This window comes from Ambystoma mexicanum, chromosome 7p, assembly GCF_040938575.1.
Source record: "Ambystoma mexicanum isolate Mex_15411 chromosome 7p, UKY_AmexF1_1, whole genome shotgun sequence".
Lineage (NCBI taxonomy): Eukaryota > Metazoa > Chordata > Amphibia > Caudata > Ambystomatidae > Ambystoma > Ambystoma mexicanum.
Window position 1 is genome coordinate 887,246,135 of NC_090939.1, and position 24,101 is coordinate 887,270,235.

Below are 24,101 nucleotides of genomic sequence, written 5' to 3' on the forward strand. Positions count from 1 at the left end.
CAGTATTGATAACAGTGGCGTAATGATTTTGGCCAAAACCTTTACATACAGGATCAACAATCTGATAGGTCAGATGTTTTCACACACCTAGAAGTAGCGTTAGATAGTTTTGGGATGAGACTGAATAATGAAGACTTACTTATTTATTTATTTATTACATTTGTTACTCGCCCAGAACCTAGGGTATCACAGCGAAAGATACAGGAGAGTTCACTCATTATTATACAATGTTGCAGTTACAAAAACAAATAATACATTTTTTTTTATACATAGGTTACAAGAGATCATGTAGTCATATACCAGATTCCATTTGGTCAGTTAGCCCTTCCCATTTTGTTTCAGCACTATTTGCATTATTGCGGCTGCCTAAGCAGTGTAGTTGGTCATGGGAGGGTAGGGCTTGAGCGGTTAATATTTATTGAATAACCAGGTTTTCAATGCTTTTTTGAATTTTCATAAGGAGTCCTCGTTTTTGATACTCAGAAGTAGAGTGTTCCAGTGCGAAGGGGCTAGAACTTTGAAACTGCTTCTTCCGGCTCTGCTGTATTTGTATTGAGGACTTCTAAGAGGGCCACATTATTAGATCTCAGCGACCTGCATGACATTTTTTTTTTAATGGAATTGTTGAGGTAGCTGAGCGCTTTGTTGGTGGAACATTTGTAGACGATACTAAGAGTTTTGAATATGATCCTTGCTTCAATTGGCAGCCAGTGGTTTTCTCTTCTAGTACTGGATATATGTTCAGATTTCTTCATCCCTAAAGCCGCTCTAAGGGCTTTGTTCTGTAGTAATTGAATTTTGTTTAAATTGGTTTTGGACGTTCCTAGGAAGAGGATGTTGCAGTAATCTAGTTTTGTTAGGATTAGGGCTCTAGCCAGGGTGATGCAATTTACAGGGGAGAGAAATTGGCGACTGAGTGCAATAGGTTTTGCTGTGTAGGCTGTGGACGAGGAAAGGGCTGCTATTTGTTTGTACATGGAGAGGTTGGCCTCAATGTAGACACCTAACGTTTTGTTTTGTTTAAGTACTGGGATCCTGGTACCGTCGATGTTAATATGAGAGTAGTCCGGGTGAAGGGTGCTTATTCTTTTTTGGGAGCCCACAATGAGGACCTCCGTTTTCTCATCGTTTAGGCAGAGACTGTTCAGGGCCATCCAGTTTTGGATTATGGAGTAAACTTTATTGATGGTGATGGTATCTTGGATGTAGTCGCCTGTAATAGGGATGAGGATCTGTGTGTCATCTGCGAAATTGGTGTAAATGACACCCATATCGTCTAAGGCTGAGAATAAGAGTTTAGTATATGCGTTATAGAGGGTGGGGGAGAGGCAGGATCCCTGGGGGACTCCAATGGGTACTATTATGGGGTCTGCTGCAAAGTTTCCAATGGCAACTCTGGATGTACGGTCGGTGAGAAAGGATTTGATCCAGTGTGTGGCGTTGTTGGAAAAATCTTTTTTTAGAGTGTTGCATAGTTTGTCATGATCTACCAAATCGAATGCTGCTGGTAGGTCCAGTAGCAGTAGTGTGGCAAGTTTGCCTGAGTCTCTAATAGAGTCCATTTGGATTTTAAGATCCAGGAGGGCTGTCTCTGTGCTGTGATTAGGCCTAAAGCCTGATTGTCTGGCTCCTAGGAGGTTATTTTGTTCTAGATGAGTTTGTAGTTGGTTTTAAGCTATTTCATCAATGATTTTAAGTAAAAATGGGACAGTCGTTATAGGCCGGTAGTTTGTGGGCAGTAGAGGGTCTAGAGTGGGCTTTTTTAGTAGAGGGGTGACCCAAGCCGCTTTAATGCTGACTGGGACTTGATTTGTGGAGAAGGAGGCATTAACAAAGTTGGTGATTATAGGCGTGAGGGTGGGGGCACAGAGTTTAATTAGGTGTGCTGGAAAGTTATCTCCTTTGCAGTTGGACGCTTTAAGTTTGGATATAGTATTAAGTACTGTATCATGAGAGACTGATGTGAAGTTGAAGAGGGGGGCGGATTTTTCTATGATCGTGGAGATCTGGTTGGCCGTGGAGTGTTTGTCGGACAAGAGGTTTCTTTTGGAGATAATTTTGTTTTGTAATAGTTTAATTTTAGTGGCCAAGGCATCTTGGATGGTGGTGCACCATTCTTTACTAGGTTTGACTGGGTTAATTATGGGGATTGGATTCTCCAATTCCTTGAGTATGGTGAATAGCTCTTTGCTATCGGAGGACGCATTACTAATTCTAGTATTGAAGGCATCTGCTTTATGGGCAATGATGGCTGATTTATAGGTTTTGTTTGCAGAGTTGAATTCTTCCAGGGCTTCTGGGGTGTGGTTTTTCTTTAGGCGGTGTTCAAGAGATCTTTTGATCCGTCTAAGAGAGACTAATTCCTCGTTGAACCAAAAGGAGGACTTTTTGTCTTTACGTTTGGTTTTGTTAACGCAGGGTGCTAGGGCGTCAATAGTACTGGTAAGACAATTATGGTAATGGTCTGCCAGGGCACAAGGTTTTTTGGTGGTGATGATCTTGTTATTGAGGGCATTGGCTAATAGGGGGTTGATGTTTTCTGCTGTGAGTTTACGGATGTTTCTTGTTACATAGGACTCTTCGACAACCATTTTCGGTAAGTCTAGTTTTTTACACAGGATAGTGAAATGTATGCAATGATGGTCTGACCAGGGTACCGGGGTGATGGAGTCTATGGATACTATATTGTTAAGATGTAGTATCCAGTCTAGTGACCTCCCTTTTGTATGGGTAAGGGCGTTCACGATTTGCGTGAAAGCCATGTCTTTAAGTGCACTGTGTAGTGCATCTGCTTTGTGGTCTTGGGGGTCGTTAAATCCTAGATTAAGGTCCACTAGGACTAGGCATTTTGTGTTTGGTTTAATAAGTGGCGTTAACAATAGTGGTATGTCTAATTCTGGTTGAGATATGGTGTTAGGTGCTCTGTAAATAGTTATTATGTTTATAGTGGTTTTGTGGTCCATGGCTAGTTTAGTTAGCAGGACTTCGTAGCCGACTGGGCTCTCAATAGGACTGGTTCTTATTTTGAGATGGGCTTTAGCAATAATGGCTACTCCCCCACCTACTGATTTTGTTCTGTCTGTTCTGAGAATGGTGTAGACTGGGGGAATGGCAATGGAGAGAGAGGGGCTGGACACTTGGTGGAGCCAGGTTTCTGTCACTATGAGTAGGTCAAGTTGTTGCTCGATAATGAGGTCATGAATTTCTGTGGCATGATCAGGTATGGACCGCGCATTAATGAGGGCTGCTTTGAGGTGTGTGGATGGAGGTGACTCTTGGGTAGGGGGGGTGAATGAGTGTTGGTAGTCTCTATGGAGTTAGATTGTTCTTTGATTGTGATGGGACTTTTAGGGTGTTTGGCTTGTTTTTTTTTTTAGGGGTATACTTCCTGTGTTTGCATGATTGGTGAAGGTGATAGCTCTAGGAGGGTTGGTGAATCTAGATCTAAGTCTTTGGGTTCTTATGGTGCCTAGAAGAGGGATTTGATTGGATTGATTAACTTTGATGGGTACTCTGGTAGGACCGTAGGAGGTTATGTGGGTCCGTGATCTGAGTCTAGTGCGTCTAAGTGCACTGAGAACCGGGGTAGTTGTAATAGGTACTAAGTGGGGTGTGTTGTCATTTAGTGGTTTTTGGATGCTTTTGTGATCTATTAGACTATTAGTCGAATGGTACAGATTGGGGAATGGTGTAGTGCGGGGCAAGAAAGGTGTAGGGCATGGGATGGGGTGATGACAGGGGCAGGCTGCTCTGGAGAGGCCGTTGTCGAGGAAAAGGAAGTGGGTACCAGTGCAAGGTGTGTTATACGGGATGACACAGAACGGAAACATCATGAATAGTAACCAGCTTTGCATGGTGTGGCTTAGTTTGGATTGGAGAGGGGACTGGTATTGGCTATCTGTAGTGTATCTGAATGTCACTCTTGTGGATCGTGCCTTAGCGAGTAATAGTACTATGGGCTACTATTATTTAATGGGACTAGCTAGTAGTACAAATCTGGGCAATGACAGGTACATATGCGTGATTATGGTTGCAAGGTGCTAGGTCCTAGGCAAATTAGTGGTGGATAGTACTAGCAGTGGCAGTACTGACTAGCATCACAGGGGTCGAGATGCGACTATGCACCTGTGTGCAGGGAAAGGCAACAATGGCAAGAGCACACAACATCACATTAGGCGAGATGCGACTATGCACCTGCATGTAAGGAAAGGCAGCAATGGCACGTGCTCACAACATCACAGTAGGCGAGATGCGACTATGCACCTGTGTGCCAAGAAAGGCAGCAATGGCAAGAGCTCACAACATCACAGTAGGCGAGATGCGACTATGCACCTGTGTGCAGGGAAAGGCAACAATGGCAAGAGCTCACAACATCACAGTAGGCGAGATGCGACTATGCACATGTGTGCCAAGAAAGGCAGCAATGGCAAGAGCTCACAACATCATATTAGGCGAGATGCGACTATGCACCTGCGTGTAAGGAAGGCAGCAATGGCAAAAAAGTTCACAACATCACATTAGGCGAGATGCGACTATGCACCTGCGTGTAAGGAAGGCAGCAATGGCAAAAAGCTCACAACATCACAGTAGGCGAGATGCGACTATGCACCTGTGTGCCAAGAAAGGCAGCAATGGCAAGAGCTCACAACATCACAGTAGGCGAGATGCGACTATGCACCTGTGTGCCAAGAAAGGCAGCAATGGCAAGAGCTCACAACATCACATTAGGCGAGATGCGACTATGCACCTGTGTGCCAAGAAAGGCAGCAATGGCAAGAGCTCACAACATCACAGTAGGCGAGATGCGACTATGCACCTGTGTGCAAGGAGAGGCAGCAATGGCAAAAAGCTCACAACATCACAGTGGGCGAGATATAACTATGCACCTGTGTGCAATGCAAGGCAACAAAGGCAAAAGCTCACAACATCACAGTGGGAGAGATACGACTATGCACCTGTGTGCAATGAAAGGCAACAATGGCCAAGTTTGCAAGACAATGTGTATCACGGGAAATGGCAGTGGTTTCAGGTAATGGTGGCAGTATAGCATTATGACAATATTCATGCGACTAAACAAACAGAATATTGATTAGAGGGCCAGTATGCAGGGCCAAAGTTCCCAATGTAGTCCATCTATGCAAGGTGTGTGACGCAGTGGATTAATAGTGGTTGAAGGGGCGATGCGAAAGTAAAAGGGGGTAGTTGGGAGGCTCACCGTTTTGTCCACTGTCCTGGGGAAGGAGATCCAGCAGAGGCACGACAGGAGAGCAAGGACCTAGGGCAGCCCGCAGCTTAATGGAGTGTGGGGTATCCTGCCTTCTTATACAATCTGTGAATAACTTTTGTATCAGGATAAATTGTGTTTTGTCACAGGTACTTAAGTCACCAAGTTTAACAGTAACGGTCTTGGGGATAATGGTTTTTATTAGTTTTTGGTTACTATTATTGTTTCTGTATCACCGTATTGTTTGTTTACAGTTTGGTTTCCTATGAGGGTCTAGGAGACACCCATTTCCTAAACACGTAGTTGAACATAAACCACAGAACAGGTTATTATGCCATGTTCTTCCTACAGAGGGGCGCCTGCTACCTTTATTGTATTTTTGCAAGCTTCTTGGGGTTGGTCACCCTATGTTACCTGGGGGAACCCAGATGTGGACCCCTTGCTCACTGTGCTCAGAGAGGCACAGCTCCACCTCACCGATGAGTCCCAACAAGGCTGAAACACGTGCCTGGGGTTGCTGTTTGTATTCTTGTTCAAAGGAGGTTTGCCTGGCATTTCGGTGCTGGACTGCCCTTATGGGCGGGACAAAGACTGATATGCAAATGGATATTCCTCCTTTATGAAAAGTACAGTTAGCAAAAAACGATGCCTGCGGACTCTCAAAGTGGGAAAAGAACACAGAACAGGTTATCATGCCATGTTCTTTCTAGAGAGGGGCTCCTGCTACCTTTTTTGTATGTTTGCAAGGAACTTGGGGTTGGTGACCGTAAGTTACCTGGGGAAACTCAGATGTGGATCCCTTGCTCATTATGCTCAGAGAGGCACAGCTCCACCTCACTGATGAGGCCCAACAAGGCTGAAACACGTGTCTGGGGTTGCTGTTGGTACGCTTGTTCAAAGGAGGTTTGCCTGGCATTTTGGTGCTGTACTGCCCTTATGGGCGGGACAAAGACTCATATGCAAATGTATATTCCTCCTTTGTGAAAAGTACAGTGATCAAAAAGCGATGGCTGCCGACTCTCAAAGTGGGAAAAAACCACAGAACAGATTATCATGCCATGTTCTTTCTAGAGAGGGCGCCTGCTACCTTTTTTTGAAAAAGATAGATATGGAGCCTGATCCTGGGTCTTATGTGAGCTGGTGAGCTGCTGCTTCGAAATTAAAAAATACCCAAAGCTACAACTCACCTTTCAAGAAAGTCACTAAGCTAAAGAGAATACGAACCATTTGCGCATGCCATTCCAGTCATTTGCAATACAGTCTGGATTTTTATAAGAAGCTTTGTTGATGATCACATTTTAAACATGTGCTCATATTCCTGTGAAACTTCTAAACGTGCACAGTGTCAATTTAAATAGTGCCCAAACATGTTTCTCACTCCTGTGCGTGCATTGTCAAGGCAAGGGTCTGTGCCCTGCTGGTATTAAATTGGTCCAGGGCGTGTTCTCATATTCCAAATGAGGGTGTGGATAAATAGAAGGCCTGTGACTTCTGTGGCTGACAGGTGGCAGCCACGAGTCATAGGCCTTACTTTTCAGTTGATCCACACTTTCATTTTGGACTATGAAACTGTAAACCCAAAATCGATTTAGCACTATGGGAACGAAGAATCTTTCTTTGACATAGCGCAGGAATATGAAACGCATGTAGGTACGATTTGAATTGCCAGTGGGTACATTTGGAACTTACAAATAATGAGCCAATGTCTAAATTTCAATGTTCAATAAATCGTCTTATAAAATAGTAAATTCAAGTCTGAATTACAAATCACACAAGTAGCTTGTAGATGTGGTCAAAATTTGGTTTTACGTCATTTAGAAATTACTTTTAGTAAATTGACTCAGTTGATCATAAAACAAGACAAGAAAAATGCAACTAATATTCAGTGTGCTGGGTTCCGTAAAAATACTTATCCGCAGTTGAAATGCATTCTCATGGAACTGGTATGAATCATGCTCATGAAAACACATCATTATTTCACTGGTTTAAAAGACACATACCTTCATTATCAAGTAACACATTTTCTGGTTTGAGATCCCTGTAGATGATCCTGTTTTGATGTAGGTGCTCCATGCCACAGATAATTTGGGCTGTGTAAAAACTAGCTCTAATCTCATCAAAGCCTGGATTTTCTTCATCAACATTGTAGATGTGGTACCTAATCAAATTAATGCCATCGGAAAAAAAGAAAACATTTACATGTAAGTGTAGCTGAGCGTATTGTTAATACAATTACGGTAATCATATAATATTCTATTGTAGCCAAACCAATAAATAACATTTTCGGCCCCAAAGAACTATTCTGGTGAAAAGACCTTGCATCTCATTAACATGCTGAATATTGAGGTGGCAAAATCAAAGACTCTAGTTTCTTACAATACTTATGCTTGTGTTATGAGAGTTTTCCAAACAGAAGATGCTACATAACTAAACTTCCGTCCCCCAAGTTGTACAGAACATGTTTTGGCATCATTGTGCATCTTACGTGAGCCGACCAGGGGAGGCAGACTGCTTAATGCATGTTCAATATAGATGGCAAAAACGCAGATTGAGATCAGGAGACCACTCAAAGGGCGTGCGTGGGACTTCCACTGGGCTATCCTCACAAGTGAAAGCCAAAGCGAAGATCCTTTCACTTATGATGTAAAAAGAGTTCAGGCCTGGGTGTTTAGAATAGACAGCATTACTGTAGTGTTATAGAGGCAATTACTATTGTGCTCTGACAGCTGGAGGAAAAACAGAATGATTTTTTCAGTCAAAATGATCTTGCAGTAAAAAACCCAAACGAAATAAATGTGTGAATCCTAATTCGCTGGACACATTCTGACGACATTCCATACACATCATACATGCATATTGTTGATATGGAAAGGAAAAAGGGGGAAAATGAAAAAAAGTTGTAAAAAAGGAGATGTAGGAGGAAAGTGGGGCATAAGGGTGAACCCACCATTAAGAAAATCCTTAAAAGTCATAAAGGAAAGTCAAATATTTTGCTCGTTTTTCCAGGAGTTTGCGAAAATTGGCATATTGCACTTCTGATATAACCGTAAATTTACCATCACTACGAATGTGTCCATTGTCAACATAGGGATGGTTTATGGCCTGGAAAGACTGCACTAGGAGCACAAAATATAGAACACGCTGATCTTTGTGGATTTCTGCCTTAACTCGATCCTACAAGCCTCTAAGTGAGTGTGCCACTTTGTAAGCATGTTTTGATAAGGAAGACAACCCATTATAGGGCAACCCCCTCGATTTCTTAGGTCGATGGTGATGAATGGGACTGAAAGAGCTGCTATCTGGCACCATCTTGATATCGTCCAGTACCATAACCAATATAAATAATCTGGCGGGTGTGAAGCCGAGCTGACATTTGTCACGCAGCCCATGGTTACCAAAGGCTGAAGTTGAGCATGTCTAGTTTTCTTTAATAATTAGTATTGTGAAAGACTGAATGCAACAAGTGCCGAAACGAGATGGCTTGAAGAAGCAGAGAAACACAGTGGTTAACTTGCCACTCAGGCGCATTGTTTGTTCCATAAACTATCATTCAGAACTAGAAAATAAGTGATGTTAGCTTGGACGCACCAATTGCTTGCAACCATTAGATAACTGAGAGCTGACTTATTGCCTATAATTCAATTGACATTCGATATAGTGTTTTCCATAACACACCGTTTTATATCTACCTTGGTTTGTTATGCATGGTATTGGTATCTGCATAAATAAATGCTTCCACTCTGTAGCATTTCAAAATGCAATGTTTCAATCAGGGGTGCGGACGTTCATGGGATACAGTGAATTAAAACATTACTACTAATGAATACCCTCATAGTTGACATCACTGGAAGTTCTTCCCTGAAACCTGCAGACCTTTGGAAGTACAAAATACGCTTTCGAGAACAGAATAAAGAGCAAACCACTAACAGCACATATCACTTGATTTGTACATATATTTTTGAAAACATTGAAATCGGTGTGACACTTTACAGGAAAAGTATACAAAGCATTGTGTCGATCTGTGTATTTACTAAGAAGCAAATAGTGTATCAGATAATACTCCAGAATTAATGCAACCACCAAACACTTACACGCATGGGAGTGCCATATCAAACAAGCATTGACAAAGAAAACAGTTCTGGCGTTATTTGTTGCCTCTTGCCGTCTCATATGCCCAGCTACACCCATCGTATGCAAAATATACAAGTGCTACCATCATATGGCAAGCACAGCCTCATATGGTGAGGTACTGCCATGATATGGCAAATGCAGCTTCATCTGCCAACTTACATCCAAATACGCCCCTCTGCAGTCATCTTTTACTCCGCTCAAGCCTTGTGTGACAGTTATAGCAATCATTTCTCATGTCCCATCTCATGTTTATTATGTTTGTTTAAATAATTTGGTGCGAACCAAAAAGTAAATGGTCACTAATGCTAATAAGGGAACCATAGATGATTGCAAGGCAAGGCAAAGGTGGGAAGCGGTGGAGAGGAGAAAGGCATGTCTAGAGATGATAGTCTAGTAGGCAAGTTCATCAGTCAGGGGTTTTCTAAATTGTAGCAGGGAGGTGGCTTGATGAAAGTAACTGGGTAGGTGCTCCATATTTTAGAGATCGCCACTAAGAACATTCTTTCTCCTCAGCCACTGCAAGTAAAGAAGGGAACATTTATAAGTAGTTGATAAGCCCAGATAAAACATGGCATGGTTTGACATTATACGCCGGTGTGTATCCCAAGTGCATTCCAGATTCTCCAGCACTGTATCTTTCATAGATTCATATGCTTTAAATATTCCCCGTCGTCAGACTGGGAATCCCCGGTTGCACACTTCCTACTTTTACTAAAGGAAACAACAGGTGTGTTTTGTAGTCTATCCTCCTCATTATGGGTGCTTTTGGTCCTGGCCAATGGGACGTTGAGTGGTAAGCCCCTCCCCTGGAGGCCATGTTCAGATTCTAAGCGCATGTCATGCTGATACCAATGCCTTTGATACCAATTATGGCAGCTCCAGCTCCGCAAATGGTTTCTCCAGCACAGGCCTTAATGCACCCACAAATGCTATCTTCCCTGCAAAGCTGTCTCCGCTCAATATGAGACTACAACTTCCTGCACCCCATATACATCCACAGCAGGAGGCAAGGCCACTAAAGGAAGCTCAGCCCCTGTTAAGAGCGGCTTTGCCAACACAGATGTCCAGGTCTCCTCAGTGACACAAGCAGAAAGTGGTACCTGGACGTACACCACCAAGACATCACAGGTCGCCAGCACGCCCAGCTAAATTGCCGGAACACCACTGAATGCACCCCTGGCACATAACTGAGGAGCAAGAGATGGGTGAGTTACCGCATACTAATACTGATGATGATTCACGGGACGCAGCATCCTCAACGTTGGCATCATTTAAGGGCGATGACTGGGATACGGGTGATGCCCCCACAGAGGATACACCGGAAGAGCCCCAAAGCAATATTCACTGGACAAAATAGGGGCATTTCATGCAATGTTCACTAAAGCAAGTCAGGAGTTTGGCCTCTCACCAACTGAGGAAAAAAAGGACTTTTTCCTATTTGATCACATGAACAAACGTAGGAGAGCAATAGTCTCCATCCCCATCCATGATTATGTCTGGGCGGAAGGCCTTGGAACCATGAAATACCCATTCACAGAGCCAGCCTTAATAGGGTGGCTCGAAAAAAGTGGAAAGCGCGAGAATCCACGCCGAAATGCCATACTTCGAAGCCCGCTCCAGATTCGATAGTCTCGGTGGCTGCGGAGAGAAAAAAAAATCACAATCGCCCAAATGCTATGTCCCTCCAGAGAATGAAGAAAGGAAAGTGGATACATTCGGGAAAAAGGTGCGAATGCACCTGCTATCATGTCAAGATATGACAGAGAAATGTAGTACAGGATGGCCCCTGATCCTGGAGCACCTGCCAGGGGAGAAAAAAAAGAAGCAAGCCCTCACCACCCTGGAAGAAGGGGAAGATGCCTCTAACCACAATATCAACATAGCAGTAAATATTGCAGAAACTGGCTTTAAACAAATAGGAAATGGGGCAGTGCTCCGACATCAAGGCTAGCTCTGCTGCACTGAATTTCACCAGGAAGTTCAAAGTAAAGTCCTAGATATGCCATTCGAAGGGGACAACTTATTTGGAACAAAGATCGATGACTTGAAGATGATTAAGGTGGGCACAGACAACGAAAATCACTAAGAAGTCTACAGGGCAGAAAGACTTTTCATCCCTTCTGGGGTGCATTGGGCAGGGCAGCCTCCTCGTCCACCACAAGGGGAGGGTAATTGTACAGTAGAAGCTCCTACTACCCACTAAGATTTAAGAGGAATTTTCAAGGATACCAGAAGTCTTTGGCTCCAGACCACTGCAAAGGCGCAGAGGCCCCTTGTCTTCACAGAGAGGGAAAAGACAGAAAATTATACAAAGCTCCAGTGTCGGCCAAAACCATTACTGAACAGTATCTGTTTCTCAATCTGAAGTGTAAATTTGTGCGCACCTATTCGATTCCGACACCTATAACCTTGCTTTGTATGTATTTACAATGTTCTACAATGTATGTCCAATCTGCATGAAATAATGTCTTTTGGGAAGTTTCTTTTTATGTTTAAATAATTCACACTGTTGTGATAACATTGTAACTAGCTGTACCTCTTGAACCATGGTACACCTTACACTGGCCCTCATTACGACCCTGGCGGAAAGTAACTGACCTGACCGCCATAGCGTAAATAGCGTTTCCGCCATTGCACGACGGAGTAAAGTGCGGCTAATTCTGACCCATCGGGCACGAGCACTACGCCATGGCGGAAGAGCAAAGTCCGCGATGGCGGAAATGTCCCCAAAACGCCCCTCACCGCCGTCGTACGGCGCCCTAGGTGCAATTCTGCCACCCATCATAGCGGTCACCGTAATGAGCGGTAATCGGAAAATACGGTGACCGTAAATATACGGAAACGGAAGTAAAAACATGGTCCCGGAACGGGAAACAGCACGCCGTACACCTATAAAATCAGAATTCCCACACAACCATTAAAAATCCTACCCTGAGACACATCCCAACCCGAAATCCACCCTAGTGAAAACAACAAAAATGGGAAAAGTAGCGAAAAAAGCTTGCGACCGCAAGCGGCAGGTCCACTTCTCCCATGAGGAACTCACCGTGCTCACAGAGACCCTCCAGGAGAATGCTGCCGTCGCCTTCTCGACGCAAATGACCAGGACGGCACTTGCGAACAAGAAGGCCATATGGGCCCTGGTGGCACAGCGGGTAAGTGCGGTGGGGACCGCACCCCGCAACCCATAGCAATGCAGAAAGCGATGGGACGACTTGCGGATACGCGTACGGAGCATACTATCAGCCAACCGTAACATTGCCACAGCTACCGGGGGAGGATCGGAATCACCCATCAAGTTGACCCCCTGGGAAGAAATCTGTGCCTCCACCATTGGAATGGAGAGTATAGAGGGAGTCGGAGGGATGGAGAAAGGAGTGCAGACATCCAAAGAATCAGGTAGGTGGGCCAAATAAAACAATGCTAAATCCACAATGTCCAATCATGTGAAGTACCATGTGTCCACATAGTGCAACAGAAACACATGTCCAGGAGAACGTCCACATACATTGGCCTGATAGCGCACTTTAAAAGTCACATTAAATACATAAATAATTTAAAATCCTAAAAACACCCTCTACACGTGCAGCATGCACACCTGACTGCAGGCTGCAAAACAACTGCATCCTCAATCCACACAAAAATGAAACCACCTCCAAGGCCCTGACCCAAATCACCCTCAGGTACCACCCCAATGCATGTGATACATTGCCATTCCAATTTCCACAGACCCATTAATAACGCTCGCCCTCCTTTACTCCACCACAGGGTCCGATTCAAACGACAAGCTCCAGGACACCCCTACCAGCACACCTGCAAAGAGGGCCAAGACCAACGGCCAAAGACCCTCCACCTCAGCTGCACGGATCAAGACACGGCAGCAGCACAAATCAAGTGGCAGCACACAGGAGGGGACTTCAACAGGCACCCCAGCAGCCAGCATGCCCACAACAGCACCACCACAGGTCGCCCCAATGGATGCCACAGAAGGCACTGCTTCTGGTGGCAGCAGCACCATAGGTGACACTGCATTAATGGCAGCATGCTCCGACACAGAAAACGGTGCTGTCGATGTAGGATCCATCCATGACCTGTCTCAATCCCCCTGTTTGTTTCATCCCGTACACCATGAGGATACCACGCAGGGGCACCCACAAGACGACGACTGGCCATCCCCCACAAGCCCTGTGGCAAGGCAACATGAGGTGATCATCCCCTCTGTGACACCACCGCAAATGGCCATGGCCCAGCAGAGGCAACAGTCCCTTGACCAGGTGATCGTGCAACAGCAGCAACTGGCCACGCTCCTCAAGGAGCATGCTGATGAATGTGGGGGTACTAAGGCAGCCATAGAAACATCTACAGAGACACTTAGGGCAGAAATGGAGAGAAGTACAGAGACACTAAGGGCAGAAATGGAGAGAAGCACCGAGAGCCTGAGGGTACAAATGGAGAGAAGCACCGAGAGCCTGAGAGTACAAATGGAGAGAAGCACCGAGAGCCTGAGGGGGGAACTGCATGCGACGTCCAAAGACGTATGTGCTGAACTTGCCGCTGTGCGCCGTGTGCTCACTGAGCTCTCACAAACCCTTAGGGACATGCATGGACGTGAGCAGGCAGAGACATCATCCGTTGCAAGTTCCGTCCAGAGCAGCCCCCAACGTAGATCTGGGAGGAACCTGCGCTCCACAGGCAGGGGTTCCCCTGATACCCGGAGAGGGGGCTTGCAATAGCGTCTGCCCACTGACAATGAGCATCTTTGGACACTGGTGTTCGGGGGGGAGGTAGGAGGGTGGAGGGGGTGTGTTGGGCTTACTTGGGTGGCGGGTCGATGGGGTGTGTAACATAATTTCACATATGCTATAAACATTTCACAATCATCCAATGAGATGTGTGGACATTGATCTTTGTGTACGAGGCCTTTATAGGCGTACAGTCCATATTGTGCATGTTCCAGACACACACAGTGCCACAAGTCCCGTGTCCATGTATCAGCCACCAGGCGTGAGTGCTAGAAGCATGAATCTATGATAATCTGACGAATTTCACGGCCCTCCTGTGCCTCGCGGACTCCTTGAGGTGCTGCCACATCCCCACCCTCATCATGACCATCTTCAGGTGCTTGCAGTTCTGCGTCAGGGGGCATGGGCACATTTCTACGTACGCACATGTTGTGTAGCATGACACATGCCATGACCATCTTTGCAACCTTCTCATGGCGGTACAGGAGTGCCCCGCCAGACCTGCTGAGGCAGCGGAAACGACCCTTCAGTAGGCCGAATGCCTGTTCTATGACTACACGGGTACGTGAGTGGGCATGGTTGTAGTCCTCCTCATGCTGGTTCTGTGGGTTCCGGAGTGGTGTAAGGAGCCATCTCTTCAGTGGATACCCGGCATCACCTGTATGTGGACAATAAAGGATGTTTGTGGAATGACATTGCTACGTACGCATCCCCCCCCCTTCCTGCCAGGTCATTGCCGCATCACATACCCCACATTATCATGCATGAAATGAGACTCACCGAGTAGCCAGGATCTGTTCCCTGCGTGTCGCTCCATGTAGCGTGGTATTGTAGAGTTCCTCAAGACCATAGAATCATGGGTTGATCCAGGAAATCGGGCACAACAATGTGTAATGATCCTGTTGGAGTCACACACCATTTGTACATTAAGAGAATGATATTGTTTTCGGTTGCGGTACTGGGCCTCCATGGCATGTGGGACAACCAATTCCACATGGGTGCAGTCGATGGCACCAATGCAACCCGGTATGCCGGCAAGTGCATGGAATCCCACTTTTGTGTTAGTAATTTCCTGCTCCGAGCGTGGTAGAGAGATGTAGTCGTCTGCGTGCTTCAGGAGGGCATCGAGCACTTGCAATAGTGTCCGTGACAACAGTGGCTGTGAAATGCCATGCAACTGTCCGACTGTGTGCTGGTAGGTGCCTGTGGCCAGGAAGTGGAGTACAGACACCACCTTCAGTAGGGGTGGGATGGCGGTTGGGCTATCTATCATGCTGACAAGGTCAGCCTGTGTCATGTCCACAATGGCGGTTATGGTGTCCCGGTCCAAACGGTAGAGGGTGTGGATCTGCTCATCAGTGAGGTTGAACGGATGAGCTCGGAGGCGTGGGATTGCGGGCTGCCTGCGTGGTGGTAGTGGCTGTGCTGGTGGGCCTTGCTGGCCCTGCCTTGCCCTCCTCCTCCTCCTGCGTCTCCTCTGTGCGGCCGGTTGTTGTAGTAGTTGGTGTTCGTCTTCTTCTTGAAGTTGGAGTACTTGCAGTGCTATCAGGTCCCCCAGGGCCAACATCGCTAGTCCTGCCGGTAGCATTTTGGAGTGGGTGTGGTTGTGGGAGGGGGTTGGGTGTGCAATTTATGTGTTTTCAGGCAGTATAGCCTCCACCTGTGGTGATTCATTCCACCTGTGCAAGCTGCAATCCCCTTTGGGCGAGCACGTCCCGCACACAACGCTGCAATTTGACGCATGGCATCTTGCTATTACAATCATGTATTTAATCCCGATGGCAGTGGAATATTGGTTTATATGTTCATTCTGCTATGGTCCCATTGTTTCACATACTATCTTTGCAGTCGCGAACAAACTTGTGAAGGGTCAGTGGAATGTAGTACTCGATTAACGGTGGACCCTCATGCAGCACTGTACCGAGGTTCACCGACGGGCGGGGCGTCCCATTTGTCAGTGAAGCCAGTTGCCATTTTCACACACTGCCGCACTACATGGATGAATTTGTGATTTCGAGCGGTCACAGATGCCTTTTCGACGTGATGTTGCAAATGAGGAATTCGAAGGACAGCGCTTTCGGTTTTCAGCTAGCGGCGAGGAGACGCCCACAGGTCTGACTGCAGTTATAAAGTTCTATTGTTTAATGTCCTTCGGACAGGGGCCATGGCGAGAATGCAATGGTTGATATGAATAGTATGGGATGCGCAATAGCGTAGTGGACGATAAGGCCGGACGTTCCCAAATACATGTTACTTCACAACACTGGAATTCCGGGCTGGAGCACAGTGGATTTTGCAGACTGCATTACGCACAGACTCAATGGAAATTTCACATGTTATGTGAGTAAATAATCAGGCGTTTTCATACCGGGATGAGGGAATGATGTATGGATGCATGGACAGATGATTTAATGGAGAGTTTGGCATGTACATGGCTTTTTGGAATCTATCCACTTCCCCTGCGCTATGTGATGCAGGGCTGCCATAGTGGGACCATCGTCTATCTGCCCTTGTTGGACCCTCCCTGTCTCGACGCGCATTCAAACACTTGTGTCTATGCACGTTACTAATCCCATCTAATGGATTCTGTTTTAACAGACGCATGCACACGAACACTCGTTTGTAATAGTGTTTTCACCAAGATTTATATAGTTATGACTCGCAAGTGATTTTTGGGTGGGAATTATCCTTTAGAGTGGGCTAGCATGCATATGGCTGTGGATTTAGTGTGATCATTGAAGTGAGTAATTGAAATGAAGTTCTGATGCCCATACTATTCTTCTTCATTTCATTTGGGTGACAGGTATCTCCTCCCCTTTTGCCGCTGCCATCTGTATGCCACTCCTGCAGATGGCTTTTACTCCCGACGCCTGCTGCTTCGTGTTAATCAGTGGAGCACCATTACGATCTTATGGGACGATCGCCAATGGGCCACATGCCCTTACGCAGTACTAGTGGCTAGGAGCAACATATCGACCTTTCAGCTGGACTAGTGCCTACCTAATGGGACGGCCCTGCGGTTCTAGGCGCTTCCATGTTGCCTTTTTGAAAGTGAATGTAGCCCCTGTGTACCATGAAGGAACAGGGCGTCACACAAGAAGACGCTGGTCATTTATTGCGGATGCAGCCCACTATAATGAAATATATTTTGGAGTTCATGACCTAATAGCTGTATGGGCTTGGTGATTTTGTTGTGCATTAAATTTCTATTCTGATATTAACCGTGTAGCGTTATTCTTTGCAAGTAATGTAGCATATTCCTATTTGTGGAGCGATGTATTGTGAGAAGATCTGCATTGGGTTCCGGCTTCTGAGTATAGTTGCGTGGTACTGTACTGGGCGCGTTTGCCTACGAAGCCCAGTGAGGTCAGGGATGGGGGCTGCCATTATGACTGTTTTAATGATGTCATGCTCAGGGGCGGGGGATTAGCTTTTGTGTTACAGATGCCGGTCAGCCAGGTGGATTGGTGGAATGATGTGATTATCAGAATATGGCTGGTCACAGGTGCCTGTGTTTGCGTGCGTTTCTTGGAGGGAGACTGAGGTCATGTCCATTGGAATAGCTTCTGTTTTCGTGCCATCTGTGCCCTGCAGCTCCCATTGGCCTCTCTTGAGATGGGCCTGGCTGCTCCGTCACTCTGCCAACTTGTGTGGTACATGCTTATGCTGATGGTTGGTTTGTTTACTGGCAAGAGTACAGGGCTGGTGCAGTCTCCCTCAGGATACTGCTTTGTATGTTGCCTTACACTGGTGTCAAGCGATGGGGGCCTGTTGTTGTTTTGTCTCATATTTCAGTTCATATTGCTGTACTTGAACCTTTACATGCCTGTGCTGCATCAGTACGGCAATGGTGACATGGCAAATATGGATGGCCACTCACAAGGCACTTGGAGCCCCTACATTCATTTGTTCGTTGGCATGCATGGGTGACTTGTACATTTCACTGGTTGCATTGTGTGACTTCATTGCACCTACGAGGAGTTGTGCAATGTGGCCAGGGAGTGGTGTACAGGCACTCAGTAGGGCCATTTACGGTTGGTTCGCGTTGCCGTACTTCTCACCATGGCGGAATGGTACTTTCCGCCATGCTTGATGGCGTTGGGTAAATGTCCGCTAGGGTCAGAATTCGCGTACCGTTGCGCCATGGTGGTAATTACGGTTTTGCATGGCGCGCGTGCGCGTACTTGGTGCAGTTAGCGTTGGCGTTCACTACGGTGTCGCTAATGGCATCGTACTTTACGGTGACGGGTCATAATCGCACCGAGCGCTATTCGATGGCGGTATTGCATTTCCGCCATCGTTTTTCGATTTCCGCCAGGGTCGTAATGAGGGCCACTGTGATTTGTGAACCTCTTCTTGTCTTTGCTTACGATGCTCACAGCCCTTCATGTTGATGTTTTTACATAATACAGTTTAAAAAAATAGTGTCAGCAATAAGAAAAACTGACCCACCTTAACTTTACTGAGTGCCCAGTTGTATTTTACACAGCAGCGCATGACATGGTAGCAAAATAATACACTACCTGTTTGCTATGTTTTTGACTAAACCTGCACCTGAATGAGTTGCAATTGAAAATATTTTTTTACAGCAGGACCCCTCCCTGTTTTTAGCTTTGTTAGCCCATAGTCCTGTCGCTGAGTTGGGCTCTCCCTCCTGTTACTTCTTTTTTTGTTTTCCTTCACAGAGAGGGAGGCAGGCCAAAACACAAGCATGACTCACCATCAATGAAGCAGGGGGAACGAGTTGGGTGTAACCTCACAAAATACATCGCAGAATGGAGCAAGATCACAACAGACAGATGTTTCCTGGATGTAATCCAACAAAGTCACGTCCTAGAGTTAACCAAGCCCCTGCCGTTACGCCACCAAAACATCGGTATTACCCAAATTGACCTTTTACAATTGACCTTTTGCATAATTGACCTAATTATAGTGGTCCTAATTGACCTTCTGCACAATTGACCTTTATATTATTTTAGTTATTTAGTTAGTTATTTTATATATGTATTGGGTTGGTTTGGATTAAAAACAATAAAAGGGGATTGGTTGGGGTTTTGTGGGGATTTTTGGATTGGGTGGGGGGTTGCAGGGGGCTCCCCCTGCATATATGTCCTAATTGACCTTCTAAATTAGGTCAATTCTCCTGAGGTCAATTTTCCCAAGGTCAATTGTGAAAAGGTCAATTAGTATACAACCAAAACATCAGGTGCAAGGCAAGAGGTACAAGAGATGCTGCGATAAAGACGCTGCTGTCACGCATCACTCCCGACATTGGTCTCTGTGGAGGAGATGGAGGCATGTTGGTCTAATACTGCAGACCACTTCCAAGATGGCGCTGGGTGTTCCATGCAAAGCGCTAGTCCTTGGTTCCCCTTCCATGTCTTTCCTTTCTCTGCCTCGTTTTGGCAGTGACGGAGGATATGAGCAACTTGGTGAAGGAACTTGGCGCGTCGCTACTCCATTAGGAAATGCTCTGTGAGCTTGCATCCTAGCTTCATTTACTCTACGACTTACGTCCTTGCATCCTTACTAACCTTTCTTCCTTGATCCTTCACACAGAAGCAAACTGAGTCTCTGCCTCCGTTCTCTCTTGCTTCCTCGCTCTTACCTGCATACCCAGAATCAGTCCGCTCTGGTAGGCTCATGCTTGTTTACATACCGGTATCACTTTCGCAGGTACATGTGGTCTGACCTTTGCTTTCTTCCCATTCAGTCGCGCAGTCTCCCTTCTTTGCTTCAAGCAAAACATCAGTTCAGGATATCCCATTCTTACAATAGAGGTAGGTGGGCTTCTTCACACAAACTTGCCTTGCCCTTTCGCTTCACTCTATTATTGTCATTCATTATAATCATTCTCTCAGGGTACTTTGCCCGCACTCCGGCTCACCAGTCCAGAGCTCCAGCACTCATTTCAGAGGCTTACGGTGCGCAATCAAATCTCTTAGAGCATTATTTACACATCACATCCGCACTTACTTACTTTCCTTTCTATATCCTCTCAGTACTGCAGCAAGTCCGACCTCCAGCCACAGGACAACGCTTCTGCGGACATCAGCATTATAAATCTCAGCACCCTGAGCAGAGACAGTCTTCTCCACACAAACGACGGCAGCTCGCATGGACCAGAGACGGACCAAAGAGTTCCTGATCAACAGGGGTTTTCTTCCCCTAGAGGGTTTTCCATGGGGCGCTTGTCCATCCTGGGTCTGTATATTTACGAGACCAGGGAGGATGCAATGACCCTAGGAAATCCTTCTTGCCTTCCGCAAGCTGTTGCGTCTGATAAAGGTCAGTGCTGGCAACTTACTCTAATAAAACGCTAGTTCAAGTCAACTTGTTTACAGCTGCTCAATAAACGCCAACACATCTCCAACGAACTGTGGTCTACTCCAGGTATTTTGTCATCAAAAAGTCAGATGGAAAATGGAAAGCTATCCTCAACCTCAGGATGCTAAACAAATTCACAAAAAAGCAGAAATTTAAGATCATTACCCGGCAAGATGTCATAAGAGCATTTCAGTCGCGAGACTACTTGGTGTCTCTTGACCTACGAGATGCGTAACTCTATATCCCAGTGCACAAAAAGCACAGAAAGTACTTAAGGTTTGCAGTGGGAAGCAAGCACTATGAATTCAGGGTTTTACCCTTTGGACTCAAATCAGCCCCCAGAACATTCACGAAGTGCCATGCCCGTATAGTGGCGTACTACAGGAAATGCGGTCACCAATTCTACTTGTACTTAGACAACTGGCTAGTGTGGGTGTCGACATTAGCTTTGGCAAAACAGTCAATTTCACAAACAGCGCAGACACAACAAAGGCTCAGATTTACCATAAACTACAAAATGTCCTGTGACCTACCCTCAAACGACTGGTTTTCATTGGTGCAACCGTTTCCGCGATGGAAGTACTAGTACAACCGCCAACAGACAGGATCAAGTCTTTAACAACAATGGCCCCTTCCCTCAAGCAGGGAATGGGGGTTTCCATCTGGAAGTGCATGCAAATGCTAGGAACAATGTCCTCTTGCATGCTTCTCATTTCACACTGTAGACTACAAATGAGGCCACTGAAGGAGTTCAAAGCCGATACATGATCTCATACAACTGGCTCCTGGGACGACAAAGGCGAAATCATCACCCCCACTCTGACCTGCCGACTCAAATGGTGGTCTGCTACATGAAGCACCACACCAAAGAACCCTAGTCACAGGCAACTCCCTGCCCAGTTCGGGGGCACATATCAATCACCTCAACATAAAGGAGTGGTGGCCGCAGTCGGAAGCCATCTTACATATCAAATATCTGGAATTGAGGGCACTCAGGTGGGCACTTCGGTCATTCCTACCGCTGTTGTGGGGTTCAGCAGTGAGAGTACTCACAAACAACAACAATGTATTTCATACAGAAACAATGGTGAACAAGATCCAGGACTCTGTCCTGGGAGGCTCAACAACTATGGCACTGGGCAATCTACAACCACATATCTCTGCAAGGGTTCCATGTAATAATATCGCCACAAAAATATCGCCATACAAAAATATTGCCGGAAAATGGTCGTTTTTTGTGGCGACATTATTGCATGGAACATGCGGGGGACACCCCCGCAACCCCCACATTTTTTTTTTTGCCCCTATCGCCACATATATGGTCACTCAAATAATATCGCCACGACATTTTTGCGGCGATATTATTTACGGCGACCATATATGTGGCGATATTAATACCTGATACCTCTGCAAGCTTGCCACCTTCCAGGGATCCAAAACTCGGTGGCAGACAAGCTCAGCAGAGCAGCCATGCAATGTCATGAATGGGAACTGCACGATGCAAAACTCTGGAAAGTGTTTGCACATTGGTCTTGGCCGCAGGTGGATTTATTTGTGACCAAACACAACAAGACGTGCAAGAGATTTCCAAGCAGAGTACACCAAAAGGGGTCAATGGGGACCCTTTCGCCTTATCGTGGAATGGCCTGTACGCCTAGGCATTTCCCCCAATCCCAGTGATCCGCAAGTAGTGCAGATGATGCAAGCGTATCCATGGCGCCTCATTCCGATAGCACCAGCATGGCCCCACCAGCTGTGGTACTCAGACCTTGTCCAAATGTCATAAACCGTGCAATTCTGATACAGGTATCCCCTGACATGCTGCCGCAGGACGGGTGAGAATACTACATTGTGACCCACAGTCACTGAAACATTCAGCGTGGCTCCTGGTTTCTCTGAGTTCAGGCACTTAGAGGTGCCAGAAGAGTGTAGAAAGATTCTGCAGGCAGAGAGAGCGACCTCAAACATCCGTTCTTACAAATTCAAATGTAAACGGTTCTGCCCATGGTGCGCGCAGAACTTGCGACCACTTCAAATACAGCAGGACCAGATCCTTCCATGCCTCTTAACCCTGGCTCAGAGTGGGCTGTCCCATTCCACTACTAACATGAAAAATGGTTACCCTTTAAATGTGCTCCAGCGCCCATTGATATGAAATCCTTAAAATGGAAAAAATCACATGACTTCAATTGGAAATTGATATTACTCAATTTATCTTGAAAACGTTGCCCTATGGTGATTACACGTGTTTCGACGTATCCAACGTCTTTTTCAAATCAGGGCTATTGTTAACCGTGAGTGTATATATAATGGTCAGCTTTCATGTACGGTCATGGGATAATCCCAGCTACCTAAGTTGTTCTGTTCTTTCTTTCCGTCCGCGTTCCGGCCAACCACATGAAGTCTACCATCATACTACCGACTTTAATCCAAAATGCCACGTAACCCATGGAGATCGCCCTGCACTCCCTGGATGTGAAGATGGCATTAAAGTACTATTTATACAGAACAAACCCCTTCAAAGACTCTGCACAACTATTTGCCGCGTTTGACCCGTCCAATAAAGGGAAGGCCAGCTCTAAACAAGGGTTGTCTAAATTGATCTCTTCAGTGATCTCCCTCTGTCATCATAAGGCAAATAAGTCATTAACGGGGAAGGTGCGGGCCCAATCCACTAGGATCACGGCAGCACCAGCCACACTATGGGCAGCATCCTGCTGATGGACATATGTCAGGCAGCCAATGGTCGGTGCCCCACACATTCACCAAGCATTACTGCCCTGGACGACAGCATGCAGCAGATGCAAGAATAGGGAGAGCTCTCCTGCAGCAGCCAGTCCATCAATGTAGGCCTTTATCCTTATCACCTCTGACATGCTAACAAGTACTGCTATGTATTATATTAAAATCATGTGAACCTATGAAAGATCCAAAACAGGAGAATTAATATGTCTCTTACCAGTAACTCCAGTTCTCCAGCATTTTTATCTTTCATAGATTCACATGCAATCTATGTCCTCACCAGCGGTTAAAGGCCTTACTTCCCATTTGCCCCATCCCTTTTACATCCCGTCCCCTTTCCTCCATACTGTATGGACGTCCCGGTACAGGGACAGGACCGGTACCATTATGCCTGGAAAACATGTAATTTCCCCTTTAAATTTGAAGCACGTTAGAGTGCGGCCGCGGGGCTATCATGCCCCGCTTGCCCCACTTACTGGTGCCTCACCTCAGTCCTCTTTCAGACGGTGCATTAGCTTGCACATTTGTTGTTGTGCAGCGATTTATTTTTCCCTTGTTTTTCCCTTGTTTTTCTGCCTCCAGCACCTCGCTCCCCAGCGTATGTCATCTCTGAGCGGGTTTTCCAGGTACGCATCCTGCGACAGATCCTTTCCGGCTTCAGACCCGGATTCTCTCTGCTTAGGGTGTCTGGGGGCTGATCAACAGTGGGATTCTTGCATGGTGTGTGACAAATTTACACTGAGGTCACTTAAGAACTGTCCATCAAGGTGGAGGGAAATCTTCTTGCGGTCCCCGCCGGAGCACCTGAAGACCTTCATTGATGGAGAAACAGCTAAATCACATTTTTTCTTCACAACCTCAGCACGGAGTCTCCTTCTCAGGAAGTTCTTTAGTTGGATGGGTCCTAGAGAGTCACACACTGGCGTTAGGCCTGA

At 46.1% G+C, this 24,101-nt stretch overlaps 1 protein-coding gene across 1 annotated transcript in view; it reads right to left on the reverse strand.

Moving 5' to 3' along the window:
* GRK1 (G protein-coupled receptor kinase 1) overlaps positions 1-24,101 on the reverse strand; it is a 957,106-nt gene that overhangs the window by 764,768 nt on the left and 168,237 nt on the right. The window contains exon 3 of the mRNA XM_069637128.1: positions 7,225-7,382. Coding sequence (XP_069493229.1) covers positions 7,225-7,382 — 158 coding nt within the window. The remainder of the gene's footprint in view (positions 1-7,224; positions 7,383-24,101) is intronic.